At 46.7% G+C, this 14,193-nt stretch overlaps 1 protein-coding gene across 1 annotated transcript; it reads right to left on the bottom strand.

The window, feature by feature from the left end:
* Nucleotides 1-12,474: 12,474 nt before the first annotated feature.
* Nucleotides 12,475-13,428, bottom strand: LOC141155436 (olfactory receptor 5V1-like). The gene has a single exon (XM_073642301.1). The coding sequence runs from the start codon at nt 13,426-13,428 to the stop codon at nt 12,475-12,477; it is 954 nt and encodes a 317-aa protein (XP_073498402.1).
* Between the last annotated feature and the right edge of the window lie 765 nt (nt 13,429-14,193).

Raw genomic sequence — 14,193 nt, 5'->3', positions numbered from 1 at the left:
CCGTTTCTGCTTGTGTGAAGTGGATAGAGGAGGTCGACAGGATGGCGTATGCACAGCTGCAAACCTCTGAAGGACCCTGCATCTTGTTGTTCGGGGGACGTTGGAGGCACAAGCAGCTTCAAAAACTTGTCTGCTGCTATGACAAGGCTTTTTTGCCGCTGCTCTTTCAACCTGACGTAATTGCCTGTAGGAAAGAGTTCTCAATTTGCCCTTATCAGCACGCACACGTGTGTACTGTGAATCAGCTACATACTTCTTGATTGCCAAGACACTTCATCCTGATCATCGCACAATGTTGATTGTAGTCATGCCTTGACCTAAACACTCCACAATTTGTTGCTTCTCAGCAGCCGACACATCCTTTTTCTTTCCCATTTTGGCAGAAAATGTAGGCTGCTTAATAATGTGAGAGAGCCTTCTTAAGTAGTCTTGCCTTTCATTGGACACACCTGCCAAACTAATTAGCACAGGTGTCTGCAATTGCTTACAGTGATATAAAGAGCCCTGACACACATCACCATCAATGAGTTTAACTGACAAACAAACAAATTCTTCCCTTATCACTCCTAAACACTTTTTGCATAATAATTTGGAACGCGGTGTACATGTGCTTTTCCACAAAACACCAGTGGTTCACGTAGTGAATCTTACAGTTCTAACCTGCCAACCGTGGTCTGTATGGAATTGTTCAATAAAGGGCCCAAAATTAAGATAACATAGATGGGAGAGGTCTCTATGAATAGGAATTCCTAAGTATTTGATACCCTGTGAGGGCCAGGCAAAGGGAAAGTTGGACTGGATGGAATCCTATATGGATTTAGGGAGGGAGACATCGAGGGCCTCAGACTTCGCTGCATTGATTTTAAAATTTTACCATGTAACAAAGTGATCTATTTCAGCCATAACAGCAGGGATGGATATATGTGATTGAGTGATATATACTAGGACATCATCAGCAAATAGAGAGCACTTGTACTCGGTGCCTCCCACCTCAATCCACCTAATATTGGGGTTATGGCGAATTGATGAGAGCAGGTGCTCCGTCACTAGGATGTATAAGAGAGGGGACAGAGGACATCCCTGCCTTGTCCCATTGGTGATTGTGAAAGGTGATGAAAATGTTCTGACGCACCCCCTGGGCCTTGGGACACCCGGAGCCGGACCCTTTTTGGTGGATGCTGGTGGTTGTAGTCTTCTTGGCGGCGATCCGGTTCCGTGGCTCAGGGCGGTCAAACCAGTGGCGGAACTATTTATGTGGTTTTGATGTTTAAATGTCCGACTACGCCACCCGTGAATTGCGGTCAGAGTGAACCGCCGCTACAGGGCAGACCGCTAAGGCTGGTGTTGTGGGTGCAGCAGAGCGTAGCATAACTCCCCACGGGAGGAGTATAGCCTCAGGGCAGTGTATGCGGAGGATGGGGGTGATGGTGCAGGGCAGCAGCAGTAACGACACGGAGTCAGTGATGCAGTTCAGGGCCTTTACTCACAGTTCTTATTATCCAGACCACGTCTGCAGGTAACGGCTGCCCACGTCGTACTGTGCTCACCAGGTGAGGGGCTCAGACAACTCCCAGATAACTTTGGAGCGCTTCACAGGACCCCCTTTGTGTGTCCTTTGTCTGGCCTTTCTTACCAACACTTCTGTCCGGCTGCCTCGGGCCTCCTCTTGGTAAACTTGGCGCCAGTTTCCCTGACCCTATGTGGTGCCTTCCTAGCGGGTGGAGCAAGGGGCTGCGCCACATAAAATGTCAGAGCCTCCGGTTTCTAGCTGAGGGTCGTTTCCTGCCTCCACTAGTTCGGGGACCGGTCTCCCCCTTTGGCCTGACCCCTCCACGCAGGTGGATTCGGGCGTGCGGTGGCGACTCGCCCGTCCGCACCCCTGGGATCCCTTCATTCCTCGTTCCTGGAGCCTTCTCCGCTCCTCTTCCTTCCTTCTCCCTCTTGCAGGCCTGGGCCTCTGTTACTAGGCCCGCCTCCGGAGCAGAGCTCATGCAGAGCCCCTGCTCCCTGCCACTTCTGCTCAGACTTCTCTGCACTGAACTAAGATGGTGCCCACCTTTTATACTCCCTTCTCAATGCACCCAGGAACTGCTTCCTCCCTGCTCCTGCACTGCAGGGTTCCCCTTCCTCAGTGTTCCCTCCCCCCACTCCAGCCAGGGACAGGGACTGTCGTGCCCATCTCAGGGGCATATTGGTCGCCCTGCCCCACGGCAATGTGGTGTAATGCATGCAGGTGTCGGGTCCTGATCCACACTCCATCCTTATCTGAGAGTGAGATATCACACCTCTGGGTGAGGTGCAATACGTCTGTAGCAACCGAGCCCTCAGTGCTACAGTTCCATTTATCTTAAGCCTAGGGGACGTATTGTGATACAGGGCCGTGATTTTGACTATAAAAGGGTCCCCTAGACCCCTACCCCAAGCTTTTTAAGAGAATCATATATGGCGTGCCAGGAGACTCTATGGAATGCTTTCTCAGCATCCAACGAGAGTATCTACTTACAAATTTTTAACTGCATCTAGCCCAGGAAATACTTTGTGCCTGGTAGCAGTGTCTGCTAGTCAGCGGATTATCCCGGCTGTTAAGCAAGCTACACCACCTGTAGTTTGGACACTTAATTTTTTCAAAGGAAATGCTTCGGGACCACGGGATACTTAGTGAAGAGCATCAGGAGGCACCCCAAGGCATAGGGGCTGGGACTGGCACTAGGATGCCTTGCGGTGGACAGCCGAGTTCGATCCTTATAAAAGCTTTTTAACTGCAGCAGCTTTAGTGGACGCTACTGGAGCTGGAATTACGCGGCTGCTGGCATGAGACTTGCCCTCCAATAGATCCTTGTAAATGGATTTAAAGTGTATTCATTCAAATTAGAGGGACAATTTAAATTAAAAAGCTTAGAGCTGCCTCCACCACAGGGGGGCTCTCTCGACCCACCAGCGGACAGGCACCAGTATTGGGAGATGGGGGCTGGCCGTCAGGGTTCACCGCGGCTCTGGCACAAACCCGGCGACACGGAGGTGGCACGGGCAGGAGCGGACTGGCCGTCTCGGCTTCTATCTTTTTGGATTTTAGAAGGGCATGACATGCCTATATCTGTGTCTCCCCCTCCTTTTACTCCTCCACCTCTTTTATTTTCGCATGACTATATGTACTTGTCACTTTTCCATGTGTTAGTTATGTCTTCTGAGCAGTTTGTCAGCTTTTGGACACCTTTGAAGGTGTTTTCTATGTGTTTCTATGTGTTTTTGTTTGCCTGCCATTGGTTTTAACGGTGTTCGAAGGTGTTCGACCAACAGTTCGACGAACAGTTCGGCGAACACACGGGTGTTCGACGAACCGAACCGAACTCGAACACTACGGGGGTGGCTCAACACTAGTTATGACAAGTGTTGTAACGGGCGTATTGCAGCTTTGGATAGGGGAGAATTGCCTGTTCCTATTCAGGATTTTTGGAGAGTTTTTTCTGAGAAGGAATCGCAGGTTTTGCCTCCCCATAGAGACTATGATTGCTCTATTGAATTTGTCCCTGGAGCGACTCTTCCTAAAAGTCGTTTATTTAACCTTACTATTCCTGAGAGGAAGGCTTTGGAGGAATACATACAGACAAGTTTGGCCGCCGGTCACATTAGGCCCTCTAAGTCTCCTGTGGCGGTTGGATTTTTTATTGTAAAAAAAAAGGACGGCGGTTTACGTCCTTGTCTGGATTTTCGTGAGATTAACAAAATTACTGTACGCAATCCTTACCCACTGCCATTGATTCCTGATCTGTTTAACCAGTTAATGGGGGCCAAGTGGTTCTCTAAAATTGACCTTAAGGGGGCATACAATCTGTTGCGCATGAAGGAGGGTGACGAATGGAAGACTGCTTTTAACACTCCTGTGGGTCATTTTGAGAATCTGGTTATGCCTTTTGGTCTTACCAATGCTCCTGCATTTTTTCAGAATCTTATTAATGACATCCTTGGGCCTTTGATCGGCAAAAATGTGGTTGTATATTTGGATGACATTTTGATTTATTCGCCGGATCTGGAGTCTCATTGGCGGAGCGTACGTGAGGTATTACAGTTATTAATGGACAATTCGCTTTTTGCTAAGCTGGAGAAATGTGAATTCGCTGTACAGAGAATTAGTTTTTTGGGTTACATTATCTCCAGCGAAGGTTTTGAGATGGACCCGGTTAAAGTTCAAGCTATACAGGAATGGCCTAGGCCTATTGGTTTGAAATCGATACAGAGGTTTTTAGGTTTCGCCAATTATTACAGAAAATTCATAAAAAATTTTTCTAGTATTGTCAAACCTCTGACCGATCTCACCAGGAAAGGTGCTGATGCGGTTCAGTGGACTGCTGAGGCCATTGAAGCTTTTGTGTATCTCAAGGAGAGGTTCACCTCTGCTCCCATCCTTATGCAGCCTGATGTGACTAAGCCGTTTTTGGTTGAGGTTGATGCTTCCTCTGTGGGGGTTGGAGCAGTATTGTCTCAGGATAACGGGGATGGATTACATCCCTGTGCCTTTTTTTCAAGAAAATTTTCAGAGACTGAACTGAATTACGATATTGGTAATCGGGAATTATTGGCTATTAAGCTCGCATTTGAACACTGGCGCCACTTCTTGGAAGGAGCGGAATTTCCCGTTCAGGTTCTTACGGATCATAAAAATCTGATATATCTTGATGCTGCCAAGCGCCTGAATGCCCGTCAGGCTAGGTGGGCACTGTTTTTCTCGCGGTTTAATTTCTCCGTTACTTACATCCCTGGTACTAAGAATGTTAAGGCGGATGCCTTGTCTCGCAGTTTTTCTCCCATAGTCGGTGCTGAGAAAGAGGAGAACATTTTACAAGAAGGTGTTGTGATAGCTGCTTTAGACTCCGTTTTGGAAGATGAGATTCTTAAAGCACAGGAGAATGCCCCTTCTAACACTCCTCATGGGAGGTTGTTTGTGCCTGGGACCTTTAGGAGAGATTTGTTTGTTGAGTGTCACGAATCTCGGTTGGCAGGTCATCCCGGAATCTCTGAGACCAAGAGACTGGTGGGTCGCAGTTTTTGGTGGCCTGGATGGCAGAAGGAAGTCATTAAGTGGGTGCGCCAATGTACTATATGTGCTAGATCTAAGTCCTCACATACTCCTGCTGTGGGGTTGCTTTGTCCTTTGGAGGTCCCCAGTGCTCCTTGGACACATTTGGCTATGGACTTTATAACTGACCTTCCCCCCTCTGAGGGTTTCACTGTCATCTGGGTGGTCGTGGACCGTTTTAGCAAGATGTGTCACTTGGTTCCCTTCGTCAAACTGCCCTGCGCTAAAACTCTCGCTAAGGCCTTTGTCAAGGAAATTGTCAGACTTCATGGCGTTCCTACTGACATTGTTTCTGATAGGGGTCGTCAGTTTGTGGCTCGTTTTTGGCGTGCCTTTTGTGACAGGTTGGGAATTCATTTGTCGTTTTCGTCCGGATATCATCCTGAATCTAATGGCCAGACAGAAAGGAAAAACCAGGATGTTGAGCAGTTCTTGCGTTGTTTTGTGGCAGACAATCAAGAGGGGTGGTCTGAGTTTCTGCCACTTGCTGAATTTGCTCTGAACAATCATACATCTTCTTCTGCTGGTTGTTCGCCTTTTTTTTGTTGTTCTGGGAGACATCCGTCGTTTGGGTCGTTCTCCAAGTTGGGATCTGCCGTGCCTGAGGAGGAGAATTTTTCCGGTGATTTGGAGAGAGTTTGGACGGATGTGCGTGGTAATCTTCAGGAGGCCAACAGAAAATCTAAAGACTACTTTGATAGGAAACGACAGGAGGTTTTGTTCGCTGTTGGTGACATGGTTTGGTTGTCCTCTAGGAATCTGCGGTTGAGGATTCCTTCTAAGAAATTGGGTCCCAAGTTTGTAGGGCCCTTTAAGGTGCTTCAAGTTGTCAACCAATCTGCTGTTAGGTTGGAGGTTCCTACCTCCTGGAGAATTAATCCGGTATTTCATGTCTCTCTGTTAAAAAAAGCTGTTGTGTCGGATGGTGACGCCTCTGCCTCTGTTCCTCCGGTGGTGGAGGATGGGGAATATGAAATTTCTCGCATCCTTGACTCTAGACGGTATAGAGGTAGTTTGCAGTATCTTGTGGCCTGGAAAGGTTTTGGACCCGAGGATAACTCTTGGGTGAGGTCAGATGATGTTTCCGCGTCCAGACTTATCAGAGCGTTTCACAGGAGATTTCCTGATAAGCCTGGTCCTAGGGGATCCGGAGGATCCTCTTAGAAGGGGGGGTACTGTTAGAACCTTGCTCTTAGGTTTTTTCCTTTGTGGTCACATGACCTTGTTGGCCTATTTAATCCTGCTCCGCCCTTCTGGCTTTGCTGGACTTCATTGTATATCTACTTTCTAGCTAGCCTGTGCTCTTTGTCTTGCTCTGTTAGTTTGCTTGGTCTACGGACCTCTATGTTCTATATATTTTGTTTGTTCGTCTGTCTGCTACTATTTCTGTTAGGATGTGTCCCATATTCCTCCCAGTCCTTAGTACTTGTAGGGATTCCTTCCCCACATCTATAGGTCTCCGTACAGACTAGCTTAGGAGTTTAGCAGGTCTGATCGCAGGATCAGGTCCCCTGTTACATCGTAGGGATTAAGCTGAGTTCTATTGCAGGGACAGATCTCCTCTCTTTCCTTAGCTCTGGTAGCAGAACATAACATTCCTGCCATAGAAAGGGATGCACGCATGCAGGAGTATCAGCAGAGACTGTTGCAGAATCTTACATGTGCTTTTCCACAAAATACCAGTGGTGCACGTAGTGAATCTCACAGTTCCAACTTGCCAACCGTGGGACCGTCAAGTGTTCAGCACTCAAACCGTAACAGAACCACAGTATCTGCTGGTAACATCAATTTTGCGGAATCATTTCACCACTTTTTTAGCCCATCCTTTGCAAGGCCACAGGAGACAAGAAGTCTGACACATAGTCAACGCCTAGAGACGATGGTACAGGAGTATCTCCAAGTAAACATTGAAGCCACGACTGTGTCACTGGACCCTTGCTCTTTTTGGGCTTCCAATCTGGATAAATGGCCGGAGCTAGCCACTTACGCCTTGGAGATCTTGTCATGCCCCGCAGCCAGCGTTCTGTCTGAACGTGTGTTCAGCGCTGCTGGTGGTGTGCTGACAGATAAGCGCACGCGGCTCTCCACTGATAATGTAGACAGACTCACGTTCATAAAGATGAACAAATCATGGATCCGAAAAGACTTTTCTACCCCTGTGTCATCCTGGAGAGAGTAAAAGCTTGATGATTGGTTAAAATCACCCTACCAACCGTTTTAAGCTTTCAAATTACTAATCATGTTTATCTGTATCTTGACTGGAAAATAATTTGGGCTTTGTAGCAGTGTGCAGCACTGATCCTATTAGGCCATCTATACTAAAGCTTCACCAGATTTAAAATTAAAAATAATTTTTAGCTGCATCTAGCCCGGAAAATAATTTTGGGGCTCCGAGATGCGCAAGGCACATAACTGCCTTCTTGCTGCACTACCTGCAGCATGACCCTCATATTGTCAGAATTCGAAGTAATCATGACTACTGGGTTGCCACACTCTTAGATCCCCCAAACTTTTCGATCAACCTTTTCATTTTAATAAAGACCAAAAAAATGGTCATTTTTGAAATTATAAGCATTAGCAGGTTGTTAGAAACTGAAATCAAACAGTTTTCAACTCAAAACTTTATTCTAGGTGATGTTACATTTTCACATAGGACCCCTTGTTCGAAAGGAGCTTCTGAACTCTCTCGTCCATTGAATTTGTCAGGTTTTGGATGGTTTCTGCTTCAATTGTTTTGCATGAGGACAGAATACCCTCCCAGAGCTGTTGCTTAGATGTGAACTGCCTCCCGCCATCATAGACACTCCTTTTAATGATGCTCCAAAGGTTCTGAATGGGGTAGAGGTCAGGGGAGCATGGGGGTCACACCATAAGTTTGTCCCCTTTTATGCCCATATCAGCCAGAGATGCAGATGTTTTATGTGCAGCATGAGATGGTGCATTATCATGCAGAAAAATGATCTTGCTGTGAAATACACGGTTCTTCTTCTTGAACCATGGCAGGAAGTGCTGTTTGAGAAAATCCACATACATTATGGAGTTCATCTTTAGCGCCTTCAGGGATCCTAAAGGGGCCGACAATCTCTCTCCCCATGATTCCAGCCCAAAACATTACTCCACCTCCTCCTTGTTGGCGCTGTAGCCGTGTTTGCGTGGGGTGTCCATCAACCAGCCATCCTCCACTCCATCCATCTGGACCATCGAGCGCTGCACGGCACTCATCCGTGAACAAAACAGTTTTGAAATCAGTCTTCATGTAATGTTTGGCCCACTGGAGCCGTTTCTGCTTGTGTGAAGTGGATAGAGGAGGTCGACAGGATGGCGCATGCACAGCTGCAAACCTCTGAAGGACCCTACATCTTGTTGTTCGGGGGACGTTGGAGGCACAAGCAGCTTCAAAAACTTGTCTGCTGCTATGACAAGGCTTTTTTGCCGCTGCTCTTTCAACCTGACGTAATTGCCTGTAGGAAAGAGTCCTCAATTTGCCCTTATCAGCACGCACACGTGTGTACTGTGAATCAGCTACATACTTCTTGATTGCCAAGACACTTCATCCTGATCATCGCACAATGTTGATTGTAGTCATGCCTTGACCTAAACACTCCACAATTTGTTGCTTCTCAGCAGCCGACACATCCTTTTTCTTTCCCATTTTGGCAGAAAATGTAGGCTGCTTAATAATGTGAGAGAGCCTTCTTAAGTAGTCTTGCCTTTCATTGGACACACCTGCCAAACTAATTAGCACAGGTGTCTGCAATTGCTTACAGTGATATAAAGAGCCCTGACACACATCACCATCAATGAGTATAACTGACAAACAAACAAATTCTTCCCTTATCACTCCTAAACACTTTTTGCATAATAATTTGGAACGCAGTGTACATGTGCTTTTCCACAAAACACCAGTGGTTCACGTAGTGAATCTTACAGTTCTAACTTGCCAACCGTGGTCTGTATGGAGTTGTTCAATAAAGGGCCCAAAATTAAGATAACATAGATGGGAGAGGTCTCTATGAATAGGAATTCCTAAGTATTTGATACCCTGTGAGGGCCAGGCAAAGGGAAAGTTGGACTGGATGGAATCCTATATGGATTTGGGGAGGGAGACATCGAGGGCCTCAGACTTCGCTGCATTGATTTTAAAATTTTACCATGTAACAAAGTGATCTATTTCAGCCATAACAGCATGGATGGATATATGTGATTGAGTGATATATACTAGGACATCATCAGCAAATAGAGAGCACTTGTACTCGGTGCCTCCCACCTCAATCCACCTAATATTGGGGTTATGGCGAATTGATGAGAGCAGGTGCTCCGTCACTAGGATGTATAAGAGAGGGGACAGAGGACATCACTGCCTTGTCCCATTGGTGATTGTGAAAGGTGATGAAAGTGTTCTGACGCACCCCCTGGGCCTTGGGACACCCAGAGCCGGACCCTTTTTGGTGGATGCTGGTGGTTGTAGTCTTCGTGGCGGCGACCCGGTTCCGTGGCTCAGGGCGGTCAAACCAGTGGCGGAACTATTTATGTGGTTTTGATGTTTAAATGTCCGACTACGCCACCCGTGGATTGCGGTCAGAGTGAACCGCCGCTACACGGCAGACCGCTGAGGCTGGTGTTGTGGGTGCAGCAGAGCGTAACATAACTCCCCACGGGAGGAGTATAGCCTCAGGGCAGTGTATGCGGAGGATGGGGGTGATGGTGCAGGGCAGCAGCAGTAACGACACGGAGTCAGTGATGCAGTTCAGGGCCTTTACTCACAGTTCTTATTATCCAGACCACGTCTGCAGGTAACGGCTGCCCACGTCGTACTGTGCTCACCAGGTGAGGGGCTCAGACAACTCCCAGATAACTTTGGAGCACTTCACAGGACCCCCTTTGTGTGTCCTTTGTCTGGCCTTTCTTACCAACACTTCTGTCCGGCTGCCTCGGGCCTCCTCTTGGTAAACTTGGCGCCAGTTTCCCTGACCCTATGTGGTGCCTTCCTAGCGGGTGTAGCGAGGGGCTGCGCCACATAAAATGTCAGAGCCTCCGGTTTCTAGCTGAGGGTCGTTTCCTGCCTCCACTAGTTCGGGGACCGGTCTCCCCCTTTGGCCTGACCCCTCCACGCAGGTGGATTCGGGCGTGGGGTGGCGACTCGCCCGTCCGCACCCCTGGGATCCCTTCATTCCTCGTTCCTGGAGCCTTCTCCGCTCCTCTTCCTTCCTTCTCCCTCTTCCAGGCCTGGGCCTCTGTTACTAGGCCCGCCTCCGGAGCAGAGCTCATGCAGAGCCCCTGCTCCCTGCCACTTCTGCTCAGACTTCTCTGCACTGAACTAAGATGGTGCCCACCTTTTATACTCCCTTCTCAATGCACCCAGGAACTGCTTCCTCCCTGCTCCTGCACTACAGGGTTGCCCTTCCTCAGTGTTCCCTCCCCCCACTCCAGCCAGGGACAGGGACTGTCGTGCCCATCTCAGGGACATATTGGTCGCCCTGCCCCACGGCAATGTGGTGTAATGCATGCAGGTGTCGGGTCCTGATCCACACTCCATCCTTACCTGAGAGTGAGATATCACACCTCTGGGTGAGGTGCAATACGTCTGTAGCAACCGAGCCCTCAGGGTGCTACAGTTCCATTTATCTTCAGCCTAGGTGACGTATTGCGATACAGGGCCGTGACTTTGGCTATAAAAGGGTCCCCTAGACCCCTACCCCAAGCTTTTTAAGAGAATCATATATGGCGTGCCAGGAGACTCTATGGAATGCTTTCTCAGCATCCAACGAGAGTATCTAATTACAAATTTTTAACTGCATCTAGCCCAGGAAATACTTTGTGCCTAGTAGCAGTGTCTGCTAGTCAGCGGATTATCCCGGCTGTTAAGCAAGCTGCACCACCTGTAGTTTAGACACTTAATTTTTTCAAAGGAAATGCTTCGGGACCATGGGATACTTAGTGAAGAGCATCAGGAGGCACCCCAAGGCATAGGGGCTGGGACTGGCAGTAGGATGCCTTGCGGTGGACAGCCGAGCTCGATCCTTATAAAAGCTTTTTAACTGCAGCAGCTTTAGTGGACGCTACTGGAGCTGGAATTACCGCGGCTGCTGGCATGAGACTTGCCCTCCAATAGATCCTTGTAAATGGATTTAAAGTGTATTCATTCAAATTAGAGAGACAATTTAAATTGAAAAGCTTAGAGCTGCCTCCACCACAGGGGGGCTCGCTCGACCCACCAGCGGACAGGCACCAGTATTGGGAGAGGGGGGCTGGCCGTCAGGGTTCACCGCGGCTCTGGCACAAACCCGGCGACACGGAGGTGGCACGGGCAGGAGCGGACTGGCCGTGTCGGCTTCTCACTTTTTGGATTTTAGAAGGGCATGACATGCCTATATCTGTGTCTCCCCCTCCTTTTACTCCTCCACCTCTTTTATTTTCGCATGACTATATGTACTTGTCACTTTTCCATGTGTTAGTTATGTCTTCTGAGCAGTTTGTCAGCTTTTGGACACCTTTGAAGGTGTTTTCTATGTGTTTCTATGTGTTTTTGTTTGCCTGCCATTGGTTTTAACGGTGTTCGAAGGTGTTCGACGAACAGTTCGACGAACAGTTCGGCGAACACACGGGTGTTCGACGAACCGAACCGAACTCGAACACTACGGGGGTGGCTCAACACTAGTTAAGATTAGCTTTAGTCCTTCTAAGGATCCTGGAAAACCTGTGTTGGATGTAAACTTTAAGCCTAAACTTATCCCTCATAAGAGCTAGTACGCTAAAGGCCTGAGTATGTTGCACAATGTCTGTGGATCACATACGGGACTAGAGGTGCCTTTGTGGTAACAAGCAGCAATGCCCTGGGCATTGGCATCAAGGTAGCTGGTGGGTTTATGTGAATGGGGGCTGTGTGACGCAAAAATCTTGTTAAAAGAGTGTATTTTTTTTAATCAGCAGTGCCAGAAACTTCTTCCTGATTAGGTAGAGTGAAGATAAAAAGTTGTACCCAATCATTGACTGAACTATGTAGCTGTTCACATGATGTTCAAAAGGGAAACTGAACATGATGGGACATTGTGTCCAACTTTCTTTTGGACAGAACACCCACAAAAGGCACTGTAGGAGTCTCTGTAACCTGGGGAAGTAAATAAACCACTATATATTAGCCTATTAGACCACAAGGGAGCAAAATATTAACCTCCATACCACCAGGCATTAAGCACCTATTTTAATCTGAATCACATGTATTAACCCCCACTTTTACCTTAGATCTCCAGGAAACAAAATAAACATTTTCTTCTACCGTAGACTACTAGAACCAGTGTCATTGACCAATACCCCACTACTTTAGACCAGCATATATATATGGCTTTCGTAAAAAATCATATCTGCTTTATTAACAAATTGGAAAGTTCAACCACAGTAAGTCACGCCAGAATGTTTTTAGACAGTTTGGCTTGGTTTTTGATATTTTTTATTATAGAGTTCTTAACATCTTTATTTCTGATGCTGTAGATGATGGGATTCAACATTGGAGTAACTACAGTATAGAGGACAGATATTATCCTGTCTGTCTCTGGAGAGTGAGAAGATCGAGGCTTAATATACATGAACGTGATGGTTCCATAATAGAGCAGGACGACAGTGAGGTGGGAGGCGCATGTAGAGAAAACTGTCTGTCTTCCTTTTGAGGAGCGAATCTTCAAAATGGTGGAGATGATGTAAACATAAGAAATCAAGGTCAAGAGAAAAGAACATAAAACAATAATCCCGGCTGCAACATAAATTGCTATCTCGTTAAGCCAAGTGTCTTGGCAGGACAGTCGTAAGAAGGGAGGTATTTCACAAAAGAAATGGTTAAGATGATGAGTCCTACAAAAGGGAAGTCTCCAGATGAGGGCCACTTGTATACAGGCATCTATGACACTAACAGTCCATGGTATCAGGGCTAAGATAATGCAAAAGCTCATGTTCATAATGCTACTGTAGTGCAGTGGTCTACAAATGGCTACAAACCTATCATAAGCCATAACGGCAAGTAGGATGCACTCTGCTGCCCCAAGTGTTAATGAGAAGAACATCTGGAAGGCACAACCTCCTACAGAAATACTCTTGTCAGTGGATAAAGTATTTATGAGGATTACAGGAACTATGGTGGAGGAGAAACAGATGTCAATGAAAGAGAGATTACTCAGGAAGAAATACATCGGGGTGTGTAATGTAGGACTGATCCTCACTGTAAAGAGAATGAGACAATTTCCCGCCAATGTGATGAGATACATTACCATGAATATGATGAACCCTATAACTTGGAGGTGAAGGACAGAAGATAATCCAAGCAGGAGGAACCAACTTGGAAGAGTTTGGTTGGAGTTCTCCATTGAATTATCCAGAACCTTGAAACAAAGTTGTAGATAATTACTGACTGAAGCTCGGAAGAATGTACTCATGTTTTAAAATTATTGGTTATTGACAATGATTTCACTTTTTCCTTGCTAACATATATTTTTTTTAATGTCAAAGCCCCGATGTTTTACTCTACATTTGTTTAAAGGGGTTGTCCAGTTCCTAGAAATAAGTACAAATGTTATAACATTAAAAAAAGAAACGTTACTCGCATCTTCAATTGCTCACCGAACCAACGTAGATGAAGAGTTTTTATTTCAAGCTGGTAGCACTAGATCAGTACAATCAATTAGTGTCCTTGGTGGTTACTAGAAATACTAAGGGCATACAGTTGTGCTCAAAAGGTTACATACCCCGGCAGAATTTTTTCTTTCTTGGCCTTGTTTCAGAGAATATGAATGATAAAAAACTTTTTCTCCACTCATGGTTATTGGTTGGGTGAAGCCATTTATTGTCAAACTACTGTGTTTTCTCGTTTTAAATCTTAATGACAACCAAAAACATCCAAATGACCCTTATCAAAAGTTCACATACCCTGGTGATTTTGTCCTGATAACATGCACAGAATTTGACACAAATGGGTTTGAATGGCTACTAAAGGTAACATCCTCACCTGTGACCTGTTTGCTTTTAATCAGTGTTTGGGCATAAAAGATGAGTGAGTTTCTGGGATCCAGACAGACTCTTGCATCTTTCATCCAGCCACTGACGTTTCTGGATTGTGAGTCATGGGGAAAGCA

The sequence above is a fragment of the Phyllobates terribilis genome, unplaced genomic scaffold, assembly GCF_046119375.1.
Source record: "Phyllobates terribilis strain yellow unplaced genomic scaffold, ASM4611937v1 Scaffold_7__3_contigs__length_470593459, whole genome shotgun sequence".
In the NCBI taxonomy this organism is placed as follows: Eukaryota; Metazoa; Chordata; class Amphibia; order Anura; family Dendrobatidae; genus Phyllobates; species Phyllobates terribilis.
The sequence above is the reverse complement of the archived record's forward strand: the minus strand, read 5'-3'. Positions and strand labels throughout refer to the sequence as shown.